Below are 27,914 nucleotides of genomic sequence, written 5' to 3' on the forward strand. Positions count from 1 at the left end.
GCGGAGTCATCCGACGATGTAGCCACCGTGAGCGGGGAAAGGGCAGCAGGCGTGTCACCCGCTCCCTGGTGAGATGCTACACACACTTTATAACCCTCGGGGAAACCTCAATAAACAAGGTTCGCTGACGGGAGGGCTAAAATACACCACAGCCAGCAAGCTGATTATTGTAGATGCCATTTGTCTGAGGTATATGCAAAGAATCTTTAGGAAGTAGAAATGATGTCAAATGTGTCCCATGTTTAAAAAAGAAAAGAAAAAAGTAAAGGAGTCATAAAGTCTGAACATCAAATTTTAATCTTGAACCTTTTCTCCAGTCTTCAAATTATTAACATGAAAAGGAATGATAAACTGCAATTTTATCATTACCCTATCGCCAAGTAACAAGCCCTTGTTACAAAGTCTCCATCTACTGTGCCCAAAAACCAACAGAAAACCCAACATTATATTATCTAAGTGATCTATTAACAGATGAAATTTTAACCAACTTCATACCAGGAATCTATTAACAGAGGTACTTCAATCACATAGCTTAAAATATGGAGAAAAGACAGATAAAAAAGTGATCTTATCCGGTAGTAGTCTTTTTACTTCTTAAAATTTTTATAAAATACACTAATTTCCCAAAATAAAGAATATTATGACACATTGGTGTCAACTTACACAAATGAAAGCTGATGGCAGCTTTTTTTCTAGCTGAAGTTCATTTCACCAAAACTTTATATATTACATGAATATCCCAGTAAAGTATTTTTTTAAAAAATTCAATACACAGGAACATAATGTACAGTGTCTTATAAAAAATGGTTAATTTAGGAATGATTTCATTTCAACCACATAATATATCTCTTTAAGACCATAAAACTGCTTGCAAGAAGACTCTCAGTCCATGTTTTGACTCCCTAGTTGCAATTCTTAAAGGTAAAAAATGAGAAGGGTTTTTGTTTTTGCTTTCTCATGAGAAAACTGTGGTCGCTGTTCCTGCCGCTGCCAGGCCGCCTCCCTGGCTCTGCTGTGAGGGGCCCTGAGCCAGGCTGTGTGGCTGGCTGGGGCGGGGGCGGCATGGCTGTGCAGAGGGGTGGCGGGGGCCGTGGGCTCAGCCCACCCGTGCCCAGCAGCCTGCGAGGGGCACAGCCCGGGCCTCGGCCGCCCGGGGACAGCGGCGCTCGGGGTGACCTGGGCAGACGAGGGGCTGCCCAGCCCAGCCGCACGGCCGCGGCGCCCCTGCGGCTGCTGTGTGGGTGCAGCCCCACGCGGGGGTGGGGGCATGGGAAGGGCCCCGCGAACGCCTGTGGGCCTCACGCGGAGGCCGCCTGCGGTGGCAGCACGGGCTCCTTCAGGGCCGCCCGCAGACGGCGCACCCGCGACCCAACTCCAGCCACCGAGCCGGCCGCTTCTGTGACGCAACTCAACCTGCTTCTGAACACATGCTGTCCAAGGCTTGTGCTCTATTCCCCCTTCTCCTAGGAAATCGGAGACCCTCACAATTAAAGTGAGGACTGGGTTCTGGGGTGACTCCAGACCCAACCAGAAAGACAGGTGCCCACCTCGCCACCCGGGCCCCACTCGGTGCCCTGGGTTCACTCGCGGGCCCTGACTTCCCAGAGAGACGGCCAGGCGCGACAGCCGGCATCCCGGACCCAAGGAAGGGAGTGACCCGGGAAGGCGGGCCGTCTTCTTAACCCTGAGCCACCAGGGCAGCCCTGGGGCCGTCTTCTGCACCGAGGGGGCTCTGTTGCTCCCAACAGGGGTCACCCAGCCTCTCATCGGCTACTGTTTCATAAATTAATAACTTCTCAAAATCATAATCCAAAGAATTCATCTATTACAGGAAAAATTCAAGTTTAAAAAAGCAAATAAATTAGTTAAGCCTTGTAAACAGTTGTCCATCTCAGCTAGGTTCCTCTGTGGAGTGAATCAGACGGCTCAAGGCAGGCGGCAGGTGACCAAGGCAAGGGGCCAAGTGCCGCGGGCCATCGGAGGGCCGTGGAGGCAGGTGCGGTCCGGCCCGGCGCCCTCAGATGTTCTCCACGAAGCTCCCGGGGAACAGCCCCGTCTTCCCGTTCCGCTGCAGCGTGCCCTTGAACCAGCCGTCCTCCCGCTTCTTGTGCACAAACACGATGTCGCCCTCCTTGAGCTCCAGCTCTGCCTCGCTCTGCGGCGGGTAGGAGACCACCACCCGGTGCCTGTGGGGGAGAAATAGAGATGGGTGACTGAGAGGCGGTGGGTGACAGAGAGGCTCTGGGTGAACAGAGAGACTGTGGGTGACTGAGAGGCGGTGGGTGACAGAGGCGGTGGGTGACAGAGGCGGTGGGTGACTGAGAGGCAGTGGGTGACAGAGAGGCAGTGGGTGACAGAGAGGTGGTGGGTGACAGAGAGGTGGTGAGTGACTGAAAGGCGGTGGGTGACAGAGAGACGGTGGGTGACAGAGAGGTGGTGGGTGACTGAGAGGCGGTGGGTGAACACAAAGACTGTGGGTGACAGGCAGTGGGTGACAGAGAGGCAGTGGGTGACAGAGAGGTGGTGGGTGACTGAAAGGCGGTGGGTGACAAAGAGGCAGTGGGTAACAGAGAGGTGGTGGGTGACTGAAAGGCGGTGGGTGACAGAGAGGCGGTGGGTGACTGAGAGGTGGTGGGTGAACAGAGAGACTGTGGGTGACAGGCGGTGGGTGACTGAGAGGCGGTGGGTGAACAGAGAGACTGTGGGTGACAGGCGGTGGGTGACTGAAAGGCGGTGGGCGACAGAGAGACGGTGGGTGAACAGAGAGACTGTGGGTGACAGGCGGTGGGTGACAGAGAGGCGGTGGGTGACTGAGAGGCGGTGGGTGAACAGAGAGACTGGGGGTGACAGGTGGTGGGTGACAGAGAGGTGGTGGGTGACTGAGAGGCGGTGGGTGACAGAGAGGCAGTGGGTGACAGAGAGGTGGTGAGTGACTGAAAGGCAGTGGGTGACAGAGAGACGGTGGGTGACAGAGAGGCGGTGGGTGAACAGAGAGACTGTGGGTGACGGGCGGTGGGTGACAAAGAGGCGGTGGGTGACTGAAAGGTGGTGGGTGACAGAGGCGGTGGGTGACTGAGAGGCGGTGGGTTAACAGAGAGACTGTGGGTGACAGGCGGTGGGTGACAGAGAGGCGGTGGGTGACTGAGAGGCGGTGGGTGACAGAGAGGTGGTGGGTGACAGAGAGGTGGTGGGTGACTGAAAGGCGGTGGGTGACAGAGAGGCGGTGGGTGACTGAGAGGTGGTGGGTGAACAGAGAGACTGTGGGTGACAGGCGGTGGGTGACTGAGAGGCGGTGGGTGAACAGAGAGACTGTGGGTGACAGGCGGTGGGTGACTGAAAGGCGGTGGGCGACAGAGAGACGGTGGGTGAACAGAGAGACTGTGGGTGACAGGCGGTGGGTGACAGAGAGGCGGTGGGTGACTGAGAGGCAGTGGGTGAACAGAGAGACTGGGGGTGACAGGTGGTGGGTGACAGAGAGGTGGTGGGTGACTGAAAGGTGGTGGGTGACAGAGGCGGTGGGTGACTGAGAGGCGGTGGGTTAACAGAGAGACTGTGGGTGACAGGCGGTGGGTGACAGAGAGGCGGTGGGTGACTGAGAGGCGGTGGGTGACAGAGAGGTGGTGGGTGACAGAGAGGTGGTGGGTGACTGAAAGGCGGTGGGTGACAGAGAGGCGGTGGGTGACTGAGAGGTGGTGGGTGAACAGAGAGACTGTGGGTGACAGGCGGTGGGTGACTGAGAGGCGGTGGGTGAACAGAGAGACTGTGGGTGACAGGCGGTGGGTGACTGAAAGGCGGTGGGCGACAGAGAGACGGTGGGTGAACAGAGAGACTGTGGGTGACAGGCGGTGGGTGACAGAGAGGCGGTGGGTGACTGAGAGGCGGTGGGTGAACAGAGAGACTGGGGGTGACAGGTGGTGGGTGACAGAGAGGTGGTGGGTGACTGAGAGGCAGTGGGTGACAGAGAGGCAGTGGGTGACAGAGAGGTGGTGAGTGACTGAAAGGCAGTGGGTGACAGAGAGACGGTGGGTGACAGAGAGGCGGTGGGTGAACAGAGAGACTGTGGGTGACGGGCGGTGGGTGACAAAGAGGCGGTGGGTGACTGAAAGGTGGTGGGTGACAGAGGCGGTGGGTGACTGAGAGGCGGTGGGTTAACAGAGAGACTGTGGGTGACAGGCGGTGGGTGACAGAGAGGTGGTGGGTGACTGAGAGGCAGTGGGTGACTGAGAGGCAGTGGGTGACAGAGAGGCAGTGGGTGACAGAGAGGTGGTGGGTGACAGAGAGGTGGTGGGTGACTGAGAGGCGGTGGGTGACAAAGAGGCGGTGGGTGACAGAGAGGTGGTGGGTGACTGAAAGGCGGTGGGTGACAGAGAGGCGGTGGGTGACTGAGAGGCGGTGGGTGAACAGAGAGACTGAGGCGGTGGGTGACTGAGAGGTGGTGGGTGAACAGAGAGACTGTGGGTGACAGGCGGTGGGTGACAGAGAGGCGGTGGGTGACTGAAAGGCGGTGGGTGACAGAGAGATGGTGGGTGAACAGAGAGACTGTGGGTGATAGGCGGTGGGTGACAGAGAGGCGGTGGGTGAACAGAGAGACTGTGGGTGACAGGCGGTGGGTGACAGAGCGGTGGTGGGTGACTGAGAGGTGGTGGGTGACAGAGAGGCAGTGGGTGACAGAGAGGTGGTGGGTGACTGAAAGGCGGTGGGTGACAGAGAGGCAGTGGGTGACAGAGAGGTGGTGGGTGACTGAGAGGCGGTGGGTGAACAGAGAGACTGAGGCGGTGGGTGACTGAGAGGTGGTGGGTGAACAGAGAGACTGTGGGTGACAGGTGGTGGGTGACTGAGAGGCGGTGGGTGAACAGAGAGACTGAGGCGGTGGGTGACTGAGAGGTGGTGGGTGAACAGAGAGACTGTGGGTGATAGGCGGTGGGTGACAGAGAGGCGGTGGGTGAACAGAGAGACTGTGGGTGACAGGCGGTGGGTGACAGAGCGGTGGTGGGTGACTGAGAGGTGGTGGGTGACAGAGAGGCAGTGGGTGACAGAGAGGTGGTGGGTGACTGAAAGGCGGTGGGTGACAGAGAGGCAGTGGGTGACAGAGAGGTGGTGGGTGACTGAAAGGCGGTGGGTGACAGAGAGGCGGTGGGTGACTGAGAGGTGGTGGGTGAACAGAGAGACTGTGGGTGACAGGCGGTGGGTGACAGAGAGGCGGTGGGTGACTGAGAGGTGGTGGGTGAACAGAGAGACTGTGGGTGACAGGCGGTGGGTGACAGAGAGGTGGTGGGTGAACAGAGAGACTGTGGGTGACAGGAGGTGGGTGACAGAGAGGCGGTGGGTGACTGAGAGGTGGTGGGTGAACAGAGAGACTGTGGGTGACAGGCGGTGGGTGACAGAGAGGCGGTGGGTGACTGAAAGGCAGTGGGTGACAGAGAGACGGTGGGTGAACAGAGAGACTGTGGGTGATAGGCGGTGGGTGACAGAGAGGCGGTGGGTGAACAGAGAGACTGTGGGTGACAGGCAGTGGGTGACAGAGCGGTGGTGGGTGACTGAGAGGCGGTGGGTGACAGAGAGGCAGTGGGTGACAGAGAGGCGGTGGGTGACAGAGAGGTGGTGGGTGACTGAGAGGCGGTGGGTGACAGAGAGACGGTGGGTGACAGAGAGGCGGTGAGTGACTGAAAGGCGGTGGGTGACAGAGAGACGGTGGGTGACAGAGAGGCGGTGGGTGACTGAGAGGCGGTGGGTGAACAGAGAGACTGTGGGTGACGGGCGGTGGGTGACAGAGAGGCGGTGGGTGACAGAGAGGTGGTGGGTGACTGAAAGGTGGTGGGTGACAGAGAGGCGGTGGGTGACTGAGAGGTGGTGGGTGAACAGAGAGACTGTGGGTGACAGGCGGTGGGTGACAGAGAGGCGGTGGGTGACAGAGAGGCGGTGGGTGACTGAGGGGTGGTGGGTGACTGAGAGACGGTGGGTGACTGAAGGGTGGTGGGTGACTGAGAGGCGGTGGGTGACTGAGGGGTGGTGGGTGACAGAGGGGCGGTGGGTGACTGAGAGGCTGTGGGTGACAGAGAGGTGGTGGGTGACAGAGAGATGGCACAAAGAACAGACAGATGACAGACAGTCAGGCTCCAGAGCACAGAGGGAGAGATGGTACATGCGGGGAGAGAGAGTAAGTGATAGACAGACGGGGGAACAGATAGATGGTAGATGGGTGACAGAGAATAGATAGACAGATGATACAGGGAGAGAGAACAAATCAAAGATAGATGGGGGAATAGATGATAGACAGGGGAACAGATAGATGGTAGATGGGTGACAGAGAATAGATAGACAGATGATACAGGGAGAGAGAATAAATCAAAGATAGATGGGGGAATAGATGATAGACGGGGGAATAGATGATAGACGGGGGAACAGACCGATGATGAGGGGCAGGAGGACAGAAGGGGAGGATGATGGATGAGGGAGGGAGGGGGAGCAGGGAGGCAGAGGCAGATGATAGAATGATGACAGTAGAAGTCGGGGAGGGAGAGGGAAGGTGGGGGCTCAGTTACAGCTGCTCAGAGTCAGGCAAAGCCAGCATGCATGCCTCAGATGTTGACAGAGCAGGACAGAGCACAAGCCTGCCTACAATGTTGGTAAAACGACCCAAACTGCTACCGTCCCCTGTTGAGTAGAGACCTGCAGTAAACAGCGCTTGGATGTGCATAAAAGTCCACAAGTGACCAAGGACTGAGCTGGATGAGGATGGACTCCAGGGAAGCTCTTCCTTACACACCCAGCTCTTTCTGGGGCAGCTTGTCCCAAGGTTCACACAAGGAGGGGGACTGGGGCCACCTGCTCAATCTGATTGCCACGGGTCTGACCAATGGACTGCTTCTCCGAGCGTTCTCAACTCAGGGATCACTGGGAGAAGGGGTAATTATCATTTCAAGATTCCTGAAGCCTGGCTGGTTTAAGGTCAGCTACCCCCTGGTACCCCACTCCAGTACTCTTGCCTGGAAAATCCCATGGATGGAGGAGCCTGGAAGGCTGCAGTCCATGGGGTCGCTGAGGGTCAGACACGACTGAGCGACTTCCCTTTCACTTTTCACTTTCATGCATTGGAGAAAGAAATGGCAACCCACTCCAGTGTTCTTGCCTGGAGAATCCCAGGGACGGGGGAGCCTGGTGGGCTGCCGTCTATGGGGTTGCACAGAGTCGGACACGACTGAAATGACTTAGCATAGCATCCCCTGCTTCCAGGCTTGTTTCCTTCTGCAAAATTATGCTCAAGAGCCATGGAAGCCCTGGGGAGGTGAGCTGTGTCTCACTCTGTGTGGTCTCTGCCCACCTGTGTGACCGACAGAAGCCTGCACAAATGATGATCTGGGGTGCTGAGGCAGGGTCCTAACGGGTGTGCGGCGGCCCCCACTCCGCAGCCTCCGGGAAACCACCCTTGCTGCCAGCTGAGTCATCCCCCTGTGCACAGACGTGCAGGCCAGGTAAGAGAGGTCTCTTTCCAAAAGTCGCTGGTGATGTGGGCAGCCACCTGGAAGGGGTCTTCTCTCCCTACTCAAGCCTTCATAAGACTGCAGCTCAGGTGGACGTCTGGACAGTAACCTCAAAAAATGCCCTAAGCTAGGACCAGTCGTGTACGCCACCCCCAAAGTCCTAACTTCCAGAACTGTGAAACAATACATGTTCACAGTTAAGTTAGCCTCTGAGTTCTGGAGTAATATGTTACACTTATAAATGTGGACACACCTCTCTTGCTGGCTGATGCTAATCAGTGAGTATGAAGCTATTCAAGTGGTTGAGTTTCTACGCTCATTTGGTTCTCAAAGTCAGAAAATGAACTTAGAGCCTAAACGGTGACCCCCTCCACTATTCTTGCCTGGGAAATCCCAGGGACAGAGGAGCCTGGTGGGTACAGGCTACAGGGTTGCCAAGAGTTGGATACAACTTAGCAACTAAACAACAACAACAACAGAGCTATAAAAGCGGCTGAGCTTCTACTCTCATTTGGCTCTTAAAGTCAGAAAACAAACCCCTAGCCTCCTAGGACTCACTCTTAACAGCACATAGAGAATGTCATGGCTGAAAAAATGGTCGTCAGAACTGGGTCTACACAACTGCCCCAACCTCATGAAACCCATCAGAGCGCAATCCTTCTGGAAGATCACTGGTTTTACCAGCCTCCAACCCATAATGACCAGAATCCATTCATGCGAGGACGTGAGCAAGAGCCTCAGGCTATGACTCGATTAATAAAGGCATCTCTGCAAAGGCCCAGCGGCTGCCTGGACCATTCCTGGGTGACTCTGGGCTCAGAAACCAAGTTGCCGTCCGGGGTGTTGAGCAGAAGCGCAGCACAGAGGCTGCCTGGCTGTTCGTAAGAGAGGTCCTGGGAAGCCAGAGACAGGACAGGCTGTGAGCAAGCCTGCGGGTTGTGGGGGGAGGCCTGGCCTCTCGTGAGAAGTGGGCCTGGGGCTTATGCTCAGAGCAGCTTTTGCTTGAGCCTCAATTTCCTCATCTTTGCACTAGGATGGCCGTGACCACACAGGTGCTACCAGATGATGTGGGGACAACAGGGGTATGATGCACTCAGCACTCATCTGTCACAGAGTTCACACCCTGAGCGCCAGTTCCCGCCATGACCGTGTGTCTCAGGCAAGGGCGGGTGGCGCCTGGTGCTTCCAGGAGGTATGACCTGGAGGACAGCAACCTGACCACACACCTGACCAACTCTAGAACGACAGAGCCAGGGTTGTGGAAGCCCTTCTCTGACAGCTTGCAAAGCAGGATGAACGAGTCCATTGTGGGCTACTCTGGAGGAAGGGATCCAGATGAGTAGGTGTCTCGGCTCCAATGCCAACAGGCTGAAGAGCCTGTGAAAAGCCATGCTGCCATCCAGGGCAGGTTAACATTTAAGCAAAGCTCCATAATTATAGGAAGAAGCACACAAGTAACTCATCATATTCAGAGCCAATCTCTGATTAAACGTATCGACCCTGGTCCTCCACGAGCTGCCTTAAAGGTGAAATGGAACAAAAGCCCTTCTTGAAAAAAGTGACTAGATTGACATTTGCATTTTAGAAAATGCACTAAACCAACTTCATCAAACATTTTCTGAACTTGAACTGCTGCCGAGCTAAGACCACAATCTTCCTGACAAATCCCCAGGGGAGTGGGTTTTCATGGCTGAGTGACGAGCCTCCTGGGCTGAGAGGAGCGAGAACCATGACCTTGGACCATAGGGAGACCACTGGCTGCAGAAGAGACTCTGCTCAGATCCCGGCCCTGGCTCGAAGAGCGGTATGCACACAGATTCCCAACAGGGATGCTCAAGACCAATGCTGGGCACAGCGGGCCACCATCTCAAGCACGGAGAAGCTTTGCCAAGTCCATATTCACTGACCCCAGGCAACGTGAGTGCAGCCACAGAGCCCAAAACCCGTTGCTCCAGCCACGACCCCTCGGGTGTTCTGAGCAGGGATTCTGGGGCGTCCCACGCCTCAGGGGCCATACTTCTCTCCCACAACTGCCATGGACCTGGGGTCCACCTTCCACATCTGCATCCCAGCCTCGCCGCTCTGACCTGTCCCACCTGAGCAAATAACCTGCCTGTCCTCCCAGCCTCCAGTCTCCTCCTGTCCCCACTGCATTCTGCATACGATCAAAATACTAACTTTCTTAACTGCCAGCTCTAATTGCAGCTATTTCTCGCTCAATATTCCTTACAGCTTCCCAACTCCTCGGAGCAAGGTTACTCCCCAGTCTGGCATGTGAAGCGCTCAATGGCCTCAATTCTCTGCAGCCACAGCTAATGGTCATCCCCATGAATGCACACACACACCTGGGCACCGGGACACAGCCCCCAGGTATGGCCTCTGCCCCCAACCCCAGGCCTTGGCTCACACGGTCCCCTGGGGGCGCCCTCGGACAAACCCAGAGCCCACCCACATCCAACAGGCTCTCAAAGCCTTGCTCCATCTGCCCCGTGACTGAAGGAAACTTCATCCCTGACCAGGTTCCAGAAGCCCTGTGCATGGTCCTTAGCACAGTACACATAAAAATCCTTCATAAGAATGTCCAACGACAAAAGGAAAGGTTTAATTGTATAGCAAAGTGATTTTTCCAAATGTACAATGTTCCTCAAAAAGGAATGAAATTCTGACAGAAGTTACAACATGGATGAACCTTCAAAATATTATGCTGAGTGAAATCAGTCACACACAATTCCACCTATGAGGTGTGGAGATAGTCAGACCCAGAGAGACAGAAACGAGAAGGGGGTTTGTCAGGAATTGGGGAAGGCAGGAATGGGAAGTGAGTGTTTAACAGGGTGACGAAAAAGCTCTAGAAACGGATGGCAGTGATGGTTATACAACAATGTGAATGTACTTAATGCTACTGAACTGTATCCCTGAAAAAAAAAATGGCACATTTTATCGACATTTTACCACAATTTAAAAAAAGATAAATGAATTTAAAAATAAATGAAGGGACTTCCCTGGTGGTCTGGTGGCTAAGACTCCCCACTCCCAGTGCAGGAGCCTGGCCAGGGTTTAACCCCTGGTTAGGGAAGTGGATCCCACAGGTTGCAACTAGAAATTCTTATGCTGCAACGAAGACCCGGTGCAGCCAGACAAATACGTATTTTTAAAAATTAATGGAAAGCTGAAAGAAAGAAGAAAGGAAAGAACACAGACGGGGAAGGAGCGCGGAAGGAAGGAAAACCATCAAAAGCTACGTGCCTCCTGCTCCTTTCGGACAAAGCCTGGGGGTGACAGAGGGCGCGGAGGGCAGCTCACAGGCCCGGCCCCGAGAGGGCCTCTGCCTCTCATGCGACACTGAGATCTGGGGGATGCTGACCCGGGTGGAATGCAAGAAAGGGACGCCTGCTGTATGAAGCAGCTCCACGGACACCCCCAGGGCAGTCTTTCCAGGCTCAGGCATTCCAGTCTCTGCTTAGATGGGCACTCGTAGCCTTTCATTAGCACAAATTTCCCACTTCCTTAATTTTTTGGTCTTTCTCATGTTTTCTGCAGTTCACGCTTTTTTGTTTCTGATCTCTCCGGATCTTGCCCAGATCGAGTCCCCAGGCTCTGGGAGGCAGGGTGCCTGTTGTCCTGTCTGGGTGGCTGACCTCTACTACGGCATGTCACTAGCAAAACCAGACTTGCCTGCTTCGTAGTTTGCTTGAAGTCTGAGTGACTTACACTCATTGCTTCATCCAGGGGGTTCACTTTCACAGCCTCAAATTAATCGTTTAAGCCCAGCTGCCTTTCTATAAATCTATCTCTGTCCAATTTGTATGTTTTCTGGTATGGTTCCTGATCAAGGAGCAGAGGTCCTTTTCCAGTTTAGCAGATGGGCTTATAGGTACATGGTTATCAGTTTAAATCCTAAACTTAAAAATATACGAAGATGACTTGCTGTGTGTCCTTTATCTGTAATTTCTTTTTGTAGAAAAAAAAAAAACTGTCACATGTACTTTATTTGCCATCCTTTCTGAAATATTTTATTTCTACTTTCTCTTTGCAATTTCCTAATTGTTTTTCCTCAGTCCTTCCAAAATAGAGCCTTCAATATCTGCTCTATTATCTCCACTGTCATCAATTCTATTCCGCCCCCAGAATACAGCATTCCGTGCTTGTTTTCCTCAGTCTCTCTCACAAACACAAAAGATTCCTTCTGCTCCTCAGAGAACAGGCTCAGCTGGCACCAGATCTGCCAGCACACCTCCAGGCGCCTCCCTCCCTCCTCATAGTGTGAGACATAAGCAGAGCTTCCCCTTCTCCCACTTGAGATTTAGGGGCAGGGTCCCACTTGGAGAGGAAATTTTATTCCTGTTGTTACTCTCATCTGTAGATGAATCCTATCTCATACTAGACTGATATTACACATTAAAAATATTTCTCTGGAACTCTAGAAGGAAAAATTCTACCAGAAGAGCCCCACACTCTCGCACTTTGTGGGGGCAGGAGTCGTGACATTTAGACTCTGGTGAATTGAGGACGCTGAGATCCTGAAATGCTTCCTAAATTAGACTGATGTGAAAGCTAACCTTCCCTGCATTTTTAGCATGAAGTACTTTTTCTTAGGTTGAAATTTTTTAAATTCCAAAAGAGGTAATCCCTAAAATGCATCCTTGGAAGTTTCTGAGTAACCAAAAAATTTCCTTCCCAGTGGATAACAGGATAATAGACTGTTTTCCTATGCTACTCGCTTCCACACATTTTTCCTATTGTGTCTATAGTCAGGCAGACCTACGAAGCTGAGTTAGACACATACCATCACCATCGCTGTAGGATGGCAAAAAGGCTGTGAGAAGCTGGTAAGGCTGGCTATTATATTCAATATTCCACTGAGCACGTGGATTATAAAAATATAAATGCGGGGCAGAAATTCTCTCCAAAGACCACTTTCCCACTTGTAGAAATGGAAATGCCTCCATAAAATACCAGGCAGAGGATCCCAGCGTGCCCTGCCCACGTGATCAGCAGTAAATCCGCCTGCTCCTTGTCTGGAGGGGCAGCCAGCTGCGGCCCCTCCTGTTGAGATGCCCTGGACTGTGGGAGCCTTCTGTGAGCAAGGCGACCTTCTGTGAGCAAGGAGCCCCCATGAGCAAGGCCGGGCTGCAGAAGCTTGGAGGCTGGCACACCTGGCCTCTGGAAAGAGCCAGTGCTGGGGGCAGGGGGCGGGGAGGTGGCAGTGCTGGCCAGAGCCTGGCAGGGCGGTGTCTGGTGCAGTGAAGCAGCCCCACAGCAGACACAGGGACACCACCAATGACAGGAGAGCGGGAAGACTCAGCTCGCAGAGGGACTTGCACTCAGAACCGCCTCTGTGGCCCAGAGGGAGTCAACGAGTCACTGGACTGGGTCCAGGAGCAGAGGCGCCCTCCCTCGAGAGCCAAGAGACACCGAAGGAAAAAGCAAGACTCGTGGAAAGAAGCGGGACGTGAACTTGGGACAAAACCTCAAAGCTTTGCTGAGAGCCCAGTGGATGACGGGAAAGACAGAATGGTTTCATGGGTAAGGCAGAAACACTTTAGGGTAATGTCTCATTTCAAAACTGGTTTTAGAAGGGTCAGAACCACACAGAACTACCTCATGCCCCCATAAAAGTCCACAGCGAATGGTGTACCTTGTATTTAAGGCACATAGATTGTTTAATTCTTTCCTGAGATACTTCTGGGTAATAAAGTAAGCCCCTCAAACTGTCTGAGTGCAGGCCTCAGGTTTAGTGGGTATTTCATGTGAAATACAGAGTTCAGGTGGATTTAAGTCATTGTAAAGTATAACACTTTACAGTAAGATCTTGAATCATTAACAGAAAATACTGCCCCAAAGGCGACACCACCACAGATGAGAAACATGCTCTGTGTGAGACGCAGGGACAGGGGGACTCGAGCCTGCAGAGACAGATGGCACCTCCTCCAGCAGATGCTTACATACTTATGCTAACGTTATGGGAAAACAGTCCTCTAGTTTCAGAGTGCTTCATGCCGTCTTCTCAGGCAACAGACCATGCCGCACTTTTAATTCATATGATCCGAGCAGGGTTTTGGTTTTTGTTTTTTGCTCTCGGATCGGCTTTATTTTTTTCCTAGCAGGTTTCTGTTTTATTAAGTGGATTTTCTTTCCTAACACGCTCCGAGAGCCCCAGCGGCGAACAGACAGGAAGCTCTCATCTGTAAAGGGGACACGAGGCCACAGTCCCTGACCGGGGCGCACTGTTCTGCGGGTGACGGAGTCCCGTCAGCAGGGCAGCAGGGGTCGGGCCAGCAGAACTCTGCCACATTCCGGCTCAGGAAGAAGCTGAAGAGAACTCTGGGGGACGGAACACTCCAGGAGCCCTACAACCAGCAGGCGGTGGTGTTCATAAACCTTCGATAAAAAGGGCCAAAGATGAAACGAGGGTGGCTGGCTGGCCGTGAACGAGGAGCCAGGAGAAGGCAGGGACCAGCGCTGCCGTGACCACTGCCCCGTAGAGGAGAGCTCTGGAGACATGATGGAAAGGGGTGAGGATGTAGAGGGGACCGCAGAGATGGAGCGTGTCACCCGAGGGGGACAGGAGCCAGCGCCGGCTGTCACCGCAGACCCCAGGAAGGAGCCGGAGACGCCGCGGGTGCCGCAGACCTGCCGGCTCCCAGCGCCCATGACGAGAACCCACCTCTCGCACACGGCGGGCCGCACCTCACTGGCCGCGGGGCCCAGGGACGAGCAGGGTTGCCGGGGGGGTGGCGCCACTGGGGCCGAGTCCAGGGAGGAGGCCCTGCGCTGGGGGCCGGGGGCCACGGTGTCCCCATCGCAGGGCCCAGGGCAGGCGCAGGGGGGACCCGGGGGCCCGCAGGACAGCTCGGCCCCCAGCTCGGCATCCAGCGTGGGTGAGGCCGGCGGTGATCCCCGCGGCTTGCGCTTGGTGGAGGCCCCGGACAGCAGCTTCAACAGCCCCTTTTTCTCTTTCTAAGAAAAAAAAAAAGTGCATGGGTTGGAGACATGGTTCTGTTGGTAGAGTTTCAAGTTCAGATTTGAGCTTTCCAAGGGACCCCTGAGGGTGTCTGGGACTCCTGGTCCGGCTCCTGGGGCTGTGTGCTCAATGCCCTTTACCTCTCTGCACAACGTCCACCCACCTGAGCATCTTCCCTGGTTCTGGACACTCAAGTGCTCATCACCAACCTCCATGGAGGTGGGATGAGCAGATAAAAAGGATGGGAAACCAAAATCCCACCAATTCACTTTCCAGGCTTGGCGAAGGCAAAGTAGACACTTTAGGACAAAATGGAAATTTCAGACGATAGCTTTAATTTCCTGAAATCTTCAATTCTTGTGTGCTATACTCAACTAACATAAACTCACTTGCATTTTAGTATCTTACTCCACAGCCATAGACCTGAGGCTTATCCCTCATAGGGGATGATGTCTTGATCAGGGTGAAGGGCTAAGTCATATTCACTCATCACTACGTTGATGAAATTTAACAAACTGATAATAACAGAAGTCAAACCATATCTGTTGTGCAAATACTTCTTTAATTAAAAAAACAAAGTCGTGTCCAACTCTTTACGACCCCATGGACTATAGCCAGGCTCCTCTGTTCATGGGATGCTCTAAGCAAGAATACTGGAGTGGGTTGCCATTTCCTCCTCCAGGGGATATTCCCCACCCAGGGATCAAACCTATGTCTCCTATATTTCAGGCGGATTCTTTACCAAAAACAACTACAAAATTTAAAAAAAAGCCCATCAGTATAATAAAAACATTTTATGTCTCTTTTTGCAAGCAAGTGTATAAATGAGAATTACTCCCATCAACCTCAAGCCATAGAAGCCACCTCATGGGTCTTGGTCTCCTGTGGTCTTTTCCTTTTGGTCTTGCTCTGCTAGGAAACCAGATCTAGGGCTGGCTCTTCTCTGTGCCCAGACCCCAAGTGTCAATATTCTTCTGATGCCCAAAGTAATAACAACCATCATTTTAAATTGCTTTACTAATGTGTCAACTGCGTCATCAAGTCCTCTGACTGAAAACATGGTCCGAAAATACAATAGTTGAGAGAAATAACCCTTTAGAACGCTCTCTAGGCAAACTGGGACTATTAAGATCCACTAACAGGGAAGGAGAACTATAAGCAGCCCTCAAGGAGACAGAACACCGAGGAATTCTTCCTGAATACTGACTTAGTTCAAACTCAGTCAAATATCCCTTGGGCGCGGTGGCAGGGGGTGGGGTGGGGGAGGATCCATAATAACAGAGTTCAGTTAGAGACAGTCTGGTAGAAGGAAATAAAGGTAACCATTTATCAGACAATCAATCACCCCAGGCGGTCTGCACCACAGGCCCCATTTACCCAACGTGGCCCACAGCACTGCTAACCTGCAGGGCAGGGGCTCTTCCCATAGAGGTCATTACGGAACACTGAGCAGAGGTCCCTGAGCTATTTATTAGGTCCTTATTAGTCATCTATTTATACAGTAGTGTGCATATATCAATCCCAATCTGTCTCTCCCTCTCTTACCTCCTGCTAACCATGTTTGTTTTCTACATCTGCGACTCTACTCTGTTTTGTAAATAAGTTCGTTTGTGCCCTTTTTCTTTTTATATTCCACACATAAGCAATATTATATGATATTTGTCTTTGTCCGCCGTACTTCACTCTGTGACAATCTCTAGGTCCATCTGTGTTGCTGCAAACGGCATTATTTTGTTCTTCCTTGTGATTGGGTGATAGGGCACTGTGTACATGTACCACACCTCCTTGACCCACTCCTGTGCTGATGGCTACTGAGGCTGTTTCCATGTCTCCGTTGCTGTCAACAGTGCTGCTGTGAACAATGGGGTGCACGCGTCTTTCTGAGTTATGGTTTCCTCTGGGTATATGCCCAGCAATGGGACTGCTGGGTCACATGGTTACTCTATTTTTCAATTTTTAAGGATCCTCCACACTGTTCTCTGCACTAGTCATCATATTTACATTCTCATAACAGTGTACAAGGGTTCCCTTTTCTTCACACCCACTCCAGCCTTCTCATTTGTAGACTTTTTGATGATGGCCATTCTGACCAGTGTGAGGTGATATAAATCTGTAGTTTTGATTTGTATTTCTCTAGTAATTAGTGAGAATTGATTTTTAAAAGTTACAAGAAAATATATGCATGGCCTGAAATTCAGAAGGAAATCCTGAAGCTTCGGCTCCAAGCACACACTGTAAATCACCCCAGCTGGTGAAGGGGCAGATGCACCCGATGATGAAGGCACTTATGTGATGCCCCAGGAAGTGATGATGATGCCCCAGGAAGTGGCAGAAAGGCCTCCACAAAAAGATCAGGAGAAGGGCCCCCAAGAAGAACATACTATGGTGTTGGCAAGTCAAGATGCTGAAGGCCAGAATGAACTTAAACGTATAAATATGAGAATGACCGAAAAAAGTGGGGGTGGGGTGTATGCTGCTTTAAAGTTTTTTTGGGAACAAGAAAGACATGGATCTGGTGCCTGGGGTGGATGGTGGTCCTCAGATGCATGAAGAGTCCCTTTCAGACTAGACAGCAAGAACAAACCTTGGTAGGAGGGAAACAGGGGAGGAACTGGGATTCAGAGATGAAACCACTCCTCCCAACAGGCTGATCCACCCCAGTGGACTGAGGAAATTAACAGCTGGAACACAACCGATCTCTGACAGATCGAGGTGAATCTGGGACCAAGGTCAACTCAACATGCCAAAGAAAGACATGTGTGGTCCTCATTTTCATAGACGGCCACAACAGCACTTGCAGACCACCTGGGAAATCCTAAAACAGGGTATCTGATGAAAGGCTGACTCAGAAAAGGAAGTGAGACCAAGGAAGTCTCCTCCACGAGATGCGGGCTAACCGGTTACAGCAGAAATGGTGAGGCGACTGGGGGACTGTTTGGATGGGAGAATGAGAGACAGCTGGATCTCATCCAGGCATCCGCCAAGCTCTCTCCGAGTGTCCTGGCAAGAGGATGGAGTGATAGGGGTGAAGTAACGCTCCTTGCACTAATCATGGGTCACTGAGTTTATAGCCATTGGGACAATCTCTTTAATGAATTGGGAACATTAAATGAGGTGGCAGATTTAGAAAGGGAAATTATAAATCTGTGATACGAAGAATATGGGGGGGAAAAACCCTCAAGAGTGAAGCCTTTAAGAAAAGACAATAACCCTGAACTTTTTGCAGGGATCACATAGAAAGGAGACCATCGTTTTCTATGCAGTCCCTCAAAGCACAGAGCGAGGGTTTGAAGTCACAGGGAGATAGGTGTGTGCTGACGGAACTTTCCAGGAGTTCGAGCTGCCTGAAGACAGTGTTGATGCTCCGCAACAGGACACAGGGACCACAGGGCATCCTAGCAGAGGCCAGTGGCCACTTGTCAGGAGGGGGACTGAGCGGAGCAAACAGGTCACTGCTCTCTGCTTCTGGTGTCATCTCCCTCTGGCCCTGATCTTCTTCCTCCCTTATAAGGAGATCCCTTTGCTTATTATATTGGGCTCACTCAGCTAATCCACTCGTCTTTAAACCTTTAATTGAATCACATCTGTAAGACCCCTTCTGCAACGTAAGGAAATGTATTATCGAATTTCAGGGATCAGGACATGGACCTCCTTGGGGGCTGTTATTCTCCCTAGCACAGGCATCCTGCAGATTCTATGAATCCTTCGTTCGGAAGCCTGGGCTCCAGAGCCCGATTCTCTGAGACAATGGTCCCTGACGCCTTGTCCTGGAACCTTCAGATCTAAGTTGTAAAGTAAGTTTACTTTCTGAAGATCCTGGCAGGGTTGACCACGTGAGCCTGAGTACAAGTTTAATGTAGTTAATCATAAACATTGAACTGATACCGATCTTTTGCAAAAGCATTCATGTTAACTCAACAATTAAATATTAACTTTTTAGTAGGCTGTTAAGTTTATTTCCTTATAAAGCCCTGTTCACAGGCTCCCTGGTCATTTAAACAGAGTGACGTACATGACCATGGAAGCAGGTGTGATCCCACAGCTTCCCAGAGCTGGCAAGCGGTCTGGGGGGCATGCATGAGCAGGGTGGAAGTCACGCCTGCAGCATGACTACCAGAGTCTGCTGCATGCTGCTCTCTCTGTGCATGTTTAAGCACCACACACGCCTCTGTCTACAACCCAACCATAGGTCAGTCTTTCAAACACAGCTTCCCACTTACAATTTCTTTGAAATTCAGGCCCAAAAGGATCTTTTTATAAAAAAAGATCAAATTAGAAATTAATTTCCCCCTAAATCTTAAGTCAAGAGAAAAACTATCCACATCCACACAGATTATAATCAAATACAGTGCAGGAACAATGAATCCACAAGCAACACTTTGGATCAACAGTTTCAACTCTTTCATATCCTAAGTGCGTGTCTGCAGAACAGTTAACCAGAAGCAAAGCTCACTCACCGGGAGGAGCTCAGGGCAGCGAGGGGGTAGGGGAGTGAGCGGCTAGGGAACAAGCCCCAGAGCTGAATGGAACCCCACCTCCCCACACTGTGAACGGGTCAGCCGCCACCTGGGCTCACCTTGCCGTCCTTGTCTGGCCTGGCTGCCGAGCCGCTCTCAGGGGAGGTGGGTGTCCCCGGGAGCAGGGTCGCAGGGCGGCCGCTGGGCTCGGGCTCCAGGGAAGCAGCAGGGATGCTCGCTGGGGCTGTGGCGCAGGCCAGGGGGCCTCCAACCCGGCCCAGGCCGCTGGCAGCCGCATGGGCAGGGGGGCCCAGCGGGGCTGGGGGCTGCGGTGACGTCAGGGGGTGGTGGGACTGCCCCGGGGTGCTCTGAACCTGGATGGGTGTCACAGCCGCCGTGGGACGCTCCTGGCTGTGCGCCGAGACTGGACAAAGGAAGAGAGGAGGAAAGCGTGAGCTGGAGCCTCGCTGCTCACTGAGCCCTGCGCGTGTCACGGCGATGAGAAACCATGGTGGTGTACATGCTCTGACCCTTGAGGGGCCCCTGGACATCATCCCCTCCCTGATCCCAGGTCAGCGCCCCACTCTGTCCCATGACACAGTGTCTGCTGCCATGTCTGCCGAGCGACTGCAGGGTGACAACACCCAGGGGTGCAGGAGGCCCCCCGGCTCTGGCCGAGGCACCACCCCCCACACACCCGGCAGGGCAGAGCAGGCTGGCCCCAGTGCTGTTTCCTATTCTCCCTTTTCTCAGAACCTACCTTCCTCCTCTGGATTTTCGGATAGAACTGAACATGTTTTCTCTATCACTGTTAACCAAGACCCCTGGGAGGTTTTAAATGCTTCAGGAAGAAGAAAGCTACTCTGACTGTGTCTGAAACAGAGCGGTGACTAAGCTCATCCCAGCACCCAGAGGGCAGTCCACGGGGGTCTGCCTCCAAGGCAGTGGGACCCCAGATCGCTGGTCTCGACCACAGGAGTCACATTTTCAAGTACTATCGACATTCTCAGGACCCGCCTAGTAATAATTTCTTTCAGACCCGTGGTCTGGAGACCAGGCTTGGATTCACAACCTGGGCAGGCGAAGCCAAATGAAGCCGATATAAAGTGATGGTGCTGAGGCTGTGCTGGGCCCACTTCCTGTTATTCATTGTCTTCTCCCACCTCCCTCTGCCAGACTGTCCTAAAGTTCCACCTTGCTCTCAGACTGTCCTAAAGTTCCACCTTGCTCTCAGACTGTCCTAAAGTTCCACCTTGCTCTCAGACTGTCCTAAAGTTCCACCTTGCTCTCAGACTGTCCTAAAGTTCCACCTTCCTCTCTCAGACTGTCCTAGTTCCACCTTGCCCTCTCAGACTGTCCTAAAGTTCCACCATCCTCAGACTGTCTTCACATCCTTGCAGCCTCTGGTGCAGAAGGTCTGAGGCTGTTCAGGCCCCTCTCCCGGGGCCTCGGCCCAGCGCCCACCTGTCCTTGCAGCGTTCCGGGCCTGGTTGACAGTCATCTGTCCGGACACGTGCAGCAGGACCTTAGCCTGGGGGCTCGTCTGGACGTGAGCTGCCGACACCACAGCTGTGGGGACCCCAGGACCACTAGCCACGCCGTTCCCCGGGGGCTTCTGGGCAGGCCCGCCTGTAGAGGGAGGGTTGGCCGGGACCCCCCCGCGACTCGCTGGGCCAGTCGTCAACATGGGGACTTTGCCTTGGGAAGCACTGGTCATGGCCCTGCCGAGACAGAAACCCAGTCCGTCAGCAAGAGGGAGAGAGGACGACCAACGCCAAAGAAAATGGTGCAGGGCTTCAAGACGTAACCCTGAAGAATGCAGTTATCTGACCAAAGGTAAGAACAACACACTCAAAGAACAGCGGTCCCGAGGCAGAGAAAGCTCTGGAAGCCTCTTCTGAGGGGAGAAAGATCGCACAGCACTCAGCTGCTGACACAGCTCCTCGGCTCGGCTCCCCTCTGCAGGTAACTCTCCCCCGGGCCTCCAGGGCCTGCACGCTTCCTCTCCGGCCTGTCAGAGCAGTGTCTAGGCTGTCACAGCTGGGCTCACGTACGCCTTCTCTGTACCTGCCCCGTGTACACGCACGTGCGCGCGCACACTCTTGTCTTGTCCCTCTGGCTCCCTCCACCCTACCTCCCCCTCACCTGCGTTTCAATCCTGTCATCCCGAGCAGCCTGGCCTCAGGCCCAGGACCTCGGGACTCTCCTGTTTCAGGTGGATTTCCTCTATGACCCTTGATTACAAAACATGATGTGGAGTTTTTTTAGTCAATTCCCAGTGAAATACGCCTGACTCAGTATGAGTTCCCTGACGGCAGGGCCGCGGGCAATGGTTGTTTCCCACCCTTCCTGATGTGTGCTTACAGTGCCACATCCTCAACAAACGTTTACCGGCTGATTTCATTAAATTAGGCTCAGTGTAGCTTCATGTAACACACTTTTTAATAGTCTACATTCATTTAAACAACAGTTCTACAGATAGGAACTTTCTACCAAGCAGAAGGCTTCATTAACTCAAACCTCATTATTTACCATGAGGAATAACAGAGAATTTTCCATCAGGAAGTGTCTCTCCAGAGACTTTTGATAGTTCGTATTTGAGTCTTAGGAAAATGTTTTCTTCAGAAAGTCGACATGTGGTTGTTGCTTGGTTTATCTCCCTTGGTTGTTGTGGTTTTTGTTTGTTTTATCCCACCAGGGAAGACAGAGCTACCATCTTCTGGGCTGTGAATGTAGATTTTAGCATATACCGACAAGGTTTACACTGATGAGAAATCTGCAAGTCTAACTGGAGCCAGTGTTCTGTTGCCATCTGCCATGACAGCGATCTTCAGTGGATTAGGCTGCCAGCCAGCCTGAGGACTGAGACTGACATCTGACAGCATGTCAGTTCATTCAGCCACTTATTCAAAATCAGGGCCTTTGAGAAATGATTTAACACAATTAAGTTGGACCATTTATTAAGAGCCCAGTGGCCAAAACCTGGGGTTTTCTTAGCACTGACCCCATCATAGGTCATCACGGTCATCCCAGAGCAAGCGTCCTCAGTGCCCGGAATGGGGACTAGATTTAAATAAAGTGAACAGTGCATATCAACACACTCCAAGTGCTCGCCTCCGACTATCCTAGAACAGGTTTCTCAGTCTCGGTGACATTTGGGGCCAGACAGCTCCCTTCTGCGAAGGCTGTGCTGTGCCCTGCAGGGTGGCGTATGCATCCCTGGTTTCTATACACTGGCGGCGAGTAGCACCTGCTCCCCCATCGTGATGATCAGAAGCATGTCCAGACACTGCAAAAATCCCCTGGGGAGCAAAACTGCCCTCCCCTGAGAAGGGTGAGGGACTCATGTCATGTTAAAGGAGTTTCAGTTCTGATTGCATTCTAAAAAGTAATTGAGAATTCAGACATAATCACCAAGCTATTGGAATACACACCTGGCTTTCAGCACTGCTTCACCGGGTGACCTCAAATTGTTTAACCTCTCCACCTCAACCTGCTCACCTGTTGAGTGGGGATCATAATAGCACGTACACCAGGGAGCTGTTTGAGGACCTGGTGTTAATATGCAGAACACAGAACTCTGTGTGCCAGGTGTCAGGTAAGCATCACATAACCAAGAGGATTAATAACATTACTTGTGTTTATATTAAACAGCACTAATTTCCTAGCAGAAAAATACTGAAAACAGTGTAGCAGAGTTTTCTCACATGCAACTTAAAGCAAATAATTTAAAACCAGCACCTGTACTGGGAGAAACTTACAATGTCACATGTGAAGAGTAAGCTAAAATCTTGAGGATTAGAAGGGACTTTGGCAAATACAGGCAGAGACCTCTAAAATGCAGGCTGTGTAACACATAACTGTAACATGAGAAGGAACTGTGGATAGGCTGGAAATCATGGGAAAGGACAAAGCTTCTGTGTTCAGGGCTCAGCAAGCCACTTGCTCGGAGCCATACCTCGTGACCGGGGCCACGTAATTGCCAGGAAAAACCCCAATCTTGCTGGTGTGCATGGACGTCCCCTTGAACCAGCCGTCCTGGCAGCGCTCGAACACGAGAAACATCTCTCCCTTCCTCAGCTCCAGCTCGTCCTCTTTCCTTGGAGTGTAAGGATAAATGGCAACATACCTAGAAGAGGAAAAAACATCTGATTTCAAGGTGAGGAACAGACATACCACACGATGCGCAGAACTCTTCTCTGGCACGAAGCCTTGAACGTTTTGTACAAAAGTAAACAGAAAGTAGAATCCTTTAATCTGTGGGCAGCCTCGATCACTGTCCACTGAACGGCAGCCATCCACTCTGAAAAGGCAAAGCCGAGTGACTCAGAACCGCCCACCTGGCCCTCCCGGTGCAAAGGTGATGATCCCACCAAACGGTACTCGTGGGTGTGGAGGAATTGATGCCACCCCCCAGCATGCACACCTGCAGCAGGGCATCAGATGCCCACTGGGAAACTGGGCCTGCAGATAGCCCTGCTGAGACCTGGGAAGCAGCCTTGTCGAGGACATGTGGTCCAAAATCCCTCTGGGAAGCTTGGCACACAGCCTCCCCGTGCACACTGAACCAGCAACGGGCAGCTCCTGCGTCCGTGGGCTCACTCGGGGTAGACGCTGAACTTGCAAGTCAGAGGCAAAGCAAGTCCAGATCACGGACAGAGCCCAACAGCCCGTCTGCACAGGTGACAGCCACCGACACAGGGAGAGCGGCGGCAACATGAACCGGCACCAAGTGTTTCCTGGGTCAGTGTGCACAGAGGGGCCTCCACCCGCAGGCTGCACTGGGCCATGGGCAGAATGGATGGAGCAACCCAACTCTGGACACTCATTGCGGGCACCGCTGCACCTCCTCTAGGTCTGACCTGTGCGGGGCCCTCCCTGTCCCCTCGCACCCTTACTTGCGGATGAAGGTGGGGACAAAGCCCGGGTAGCACTCGCAGAGGAAGGCCAAGAAGGCTCAGCCTTAGAGCATGAGTTTCCTAATCACAAACACAGTTGGCACCAGTCTGGCACCAGCTCCCCTCAGAAAAACCAGTTCTCTGCCTCTCTATTTGGGTTCGGTCCGGGGCAGAAAGGACCCCCGCACTTACACGCTGGGGCGGGGCTGTGGCCGCGGGTGTGTGGTCTGGTCAGTGGGTCCAGCTGCGGGCCTGGGGCCCATCCCGGTGGCAGCAGCTCCAGCAGTGCCCGTGGGGGTGGCCGCCTGGAGAGGGGGCGGGGGGAGAGGAGGATTCAGCGTCTGGAGAGAGAAAGAAAAAGAAGGAACAGATGACTTATTTACATCTCTTCCAGTAAGTGGGAGGGAAAAGGAATCAGAAACCCATTAAAAAAAAAAGGCATCGGTGGAATCTACAGAGTAGCACCTGCACACTATACCCAAGCCTCCTTTTAAAAGACTCCTCTCTATTCCCCTTCAAGGCCTTAGAGCCACAGAAACCCTTCTAGCAAACAGGTAAGTAATCACAACTGGGAGGAGGGAAAGAAAAAAAATTACAAGATTGCATGCAATTTCAAGATTAATGGCACTTCTAAGCACAAACTAGGATCAGGATCCCAATGCCCTCTAAGGGGCAGCTCTGACCGCACAGGGCTTGCTGGGGATGAACTTGTGACTGTTTCTGCAACCCGAAACGTCAACAAAGTAGCAGACGGTCCAGCTGCACTGTACACCATGCCCACAGAAGGAAATCTCGGATGTCACGCCCAGGAAGAAAATCTCCTTGGACATCTGGGCTTCTAAAACCACAAACAGCAGTGAGCCACAATTGCGGGGCCATGCTTGCTGCTTTTGTTTACCCCTTTCTTGTCAGCTCTGCCGGCTTTTTAAGCTCAGGACTATCAAGGCTGGTAATCTTTAACAAGTATACCGCAAGCAGCTGCCGGTCCCTCTACGGGCTCTGCCCACAGGACTCCATGCCTTTTCAGAATCAATGGAGCGCCTGCTACTTTCTAATCTACACAGCCCAGATCATTCTTTAGGGTCTGGATACTGAGCGAACAGGCACACACAGACTTGCCTGAACCCCCACCTCGCCCAGCTGCCCCAAATCTCTGAACCACTTGGTGTAAAACTTTATCAAAGGAGAAATAAAGAGGCTGAAGACTGCAACTTGGGTAGGGCATGTGGTGTCTCCATGTCAGAATAACGGAAGAAAAACCCCATGGTTTCTGAACACGGAGAACACCAACGGGTTTCTGTTGTGTGGAAAAAAAATCTGACACTTCATCAGCAGTTACTTCATCTGCCTGTTAAATTACACGGTTCCAGAAACACTGCAGGAGAGAAGAACCTCAAATTTCTAGATGCACACAGCAACGGTTGCGCCCATTATGTTCCATTTTCCCACAATGGGTCTGTCCCACGGCCAAGGCAGGACAGACGCGCTGACAGCGCTCCCAGGGCGGGCAAGGCCAGGCGGACAGTCACACAGCAGGCTGCGCCGGGACTGCAGGGGGGCGCACGGGGCCTGGAGCCCTCAGGACCCTTAACCAGGAAAACGCCGAGCACCTGAGCTGCTGAGCCCAGGACAAAGTGGGAGAAACAAAGCTAACCCCGGTAGACTTATCGCACGTGACCCAGCTGGGCCCGGCTGGCCACCGCACACAGCAGCACGGGAGCGGCCTGAGGTCACCACTGAGCCGTCGCCTCTGCGTCTCTCCAGGCCCCACCTCATACGTAGCTGTGTGGCTGCAGAGGCGCAGGTGACAAGTGCACAAAAGGAACTCGGGCCACCCACCCCGGAAGGACTCAGAGTCAAGGGCCCACGCGGCTCTGAGGAGAATTCCACTGGCAAAGGGAAGAGAGGGAACCTGCACCTTCATGTCAGCACAGCCTGTACTCACTGGCTCTAGACAGAAGAAGGCAGGAAAAGAGAAGGAAATTATAGGCCCGATAAAAACATAGGCCACATTACGTCAACAAAATGTAAGAAAAGGTCACGAGAGTCAGACCATAAAGCAAGCTGAGTGCAGAAGAACTGATGTTTTCCAGCTGTAGTGCTGAAGAAGACTCTTGAGAGTCCCTTTGACTGCAAGGAGTTCAAACCAGACAATCCTAAAGGGAATCAACCCTGAATATTCACTGGAAGGACTGACGCTGAAGCTCCAATACTTTGGCCACCAGATGTGAGGCGCTGACTCACTGGAAAAGACCCTGATAGTGGGAAAGACTGAAGGCAGGAGAAGGTGACAGACAATGAGATGGTCGGATGGCATCATCAACTCAATGGACGTGAATTTGAGCAAACTGCGGGAGATGGTGAAGGACAGGGAAGCCTGGCATGCTGCAGTGCATGGGGTCACAGAGTTGGACACGACTGAGTGACTGAACTGAAGAAAAGGTCATCTCCTATGGTTAGCAAGTACAGAAAGGAAATGTTTGGTGTGTATGAATTTTACAAAGCGTAAGTTAGACTCACTTGACATCTGGCATACTCCAGCACTGGGCTGCGAATCTTCGGGAGAACACACACACACGTGTGTGTGTGTGTGTGTGTGTGTGTGTGTGTGTGCGTGTGTTGGAGGCTAAGCACACAGAGCAGACATCCCAACTGGATTCCCTGACGTGGCTGTCCCGTGAGGCTGGTCAGATGCCAGGGCCTGGGCACGTCCAGGGCTGGGCTGGCCAGCAGGCCCCACGGGTGCTGGTGAATGGTCCACACTGAAAGACCCCAGGGACAAAGGTGCCAGGAGGAGCCTGCTGTGAGCCGTGCCACGGGGACCACAGCCTCCCGGGGACAAAGGTGCTGGGAGGAACCTGCTGTGAGCCGTCCCGCGGGAACCGCAGCCTCCCGGGGAAAAAGGTGCCGGGAGGAGCCTGCTGTGAGCCGTCCCGCGGGGACCGCAGCCTCCCGGGGACAAAGATGCCAGGAGGAGCCTGCTGTGAGCCGTGCCGCGGGAACCGCAGCCTCCCCCTCGCCGGGGCCTTCTGCAGCTCCTGCTTCCACTGAGTCCTGCGGAAGGGCTGAGGCTCAGGAGGCTGTGGCCAGGCTTCCGGGATCCGACGCAGGGGACTGGCCGTGGCCCCATGGTCGCTGAGATGAGGTTCTGCTTGTGCTTCTGCAGATCCAGACCCTCTGCTACTGGCACTGGTGTTTGGAGATCCTCGTGGTCTCCCTAAAATCATGGCTTGGGGGACAGCCGATGGGGGACGGTCAGGTCCACCACATCCAGACTGTGTTCCTGACCCACTCATCTTGGGACAAGGAGGCAGCCGGGGGCTGGTGTCAGAAACTCTGTGCAGACTACAGTCCCCGCTCAGCCCCTGCAGGCCACCCTCAGTTTCCCTGCAAGAACAAAAGCATCCTGTCCAGGTGGTTGGCTCCAGGCCACCGCCAGGCCATGAGACAGTGAGCAAGAGTTCAAGGCTGTGCTGTGGGCCCCTCTTGGCTGGTGCCCCCTTCCCCCTCCCCTTCCTGCGACCAGCCCCAACAGGCCACATCAGCCAGGGGACAGTGAGGAAGAATCCAAGGCCGTGCTGTGGGCCCCACCTCACTGGTGCCGCCCCCCCCACTGGCGCCCCCCGCCCTCTCCCCTTCCAGCAACAAGTGCTGAGATGCCCAGGCGCTAAGCTCCACGAGGTCTTAACTATGGGCCGCTAACCAGGAAAGCGCTCTGCTTGGAGCTTGGGGTTCTGGCTGTAAACGATCTGTCTTCTCTTTATTTATTTAACTTTTTTATTGGAGGATAGTTCATTTACAATGTTGTGTCAGTTTCTTCCCCACAGCAGTGATTCAGCCTTACACAGACATATCCCCGCTCTCTTCCAGGCTACATTAAGGGTCCATTTTCTTCCCAACTGCCCTTTATGTGTGCACCCCCCTCTCTTCTGGGGTAGAAAGTGACGCCAGTGTAAGACTCTGGGCATTTCTGGGTCCTCTGAGCAAAGATCATTAAACGCCCTCCAATTCCATCCTTCCTAAACATCCGATTCCAATGAATCCACTTTCAACCTCTGTAAACACTCTGCTTGTGCTGTGAACTCAGCTGCTCGGCCAATAGAGGGACGGTGGC

The 27,914-nt window shown here is 53.0% G+C and overlaps 1 protein-coding gene across 5 annotated transcripts in view; it reads right to left on the minus strand.

The window, feature by feature from the left end:
- Positions 1-274: 274 nt before the first annotated feature.
- SH3RF1 (SH3 domain containing ring finger 1) overlaps positions 275-27,914 on the minus strand; it is a 158,753-nt gene continuing 131,113 nt past the window's right edge. For 4 of the 5 annotated variants that reach the window (XM_025281301.2, XM_044939675.1, XM_025281298.2 and 1 more), the window contains 6 exons: positions 23,993-24,141; positions 22,861-23,031; positions 20,367-20,623; positions 19,022-19,326; positions 14,149-14,441; positions 275-2,186 (listed from right to left, as the gene is read on the minus strand). In XM_025281301.2, the coding sequence (XP_025137086.2) occupies positions 2,018-2,186; positions 14,149-14,441; positions 19,022-19,326; positions 20,367-20,623; positions 22,861-23,031; positions 23,993-24,141 (1,344 nt within the window). In that variant the 3' untranslated portion in view covers positions 275-2,017. The remainder of the gene's footprint in view (positions 2,187-14,148; positions 14,442-19,021; positions 19,327-20,366; positions 20,624-22,860; positions 23,032-23,992; positions 24,142-27,914) is intronic. The other variant, XM_025281300.2, reaches the window with a different exon arrangement.

The sequence above is a fragment of the Bubalus bubalis genome, chromosome 3, assembly GCF_019923935.1.
Source record: "Bubalus bubalis isolate 160015118507 breed Murrah chromosome 3, NDDB_SH_1, whole genome shotgun sequence".
NCBI lineage: Eukaryota > Metazoa > Chordata > Mammalia > Artiodactyla > Bovidae > Bubalus > Bubalus bubalis.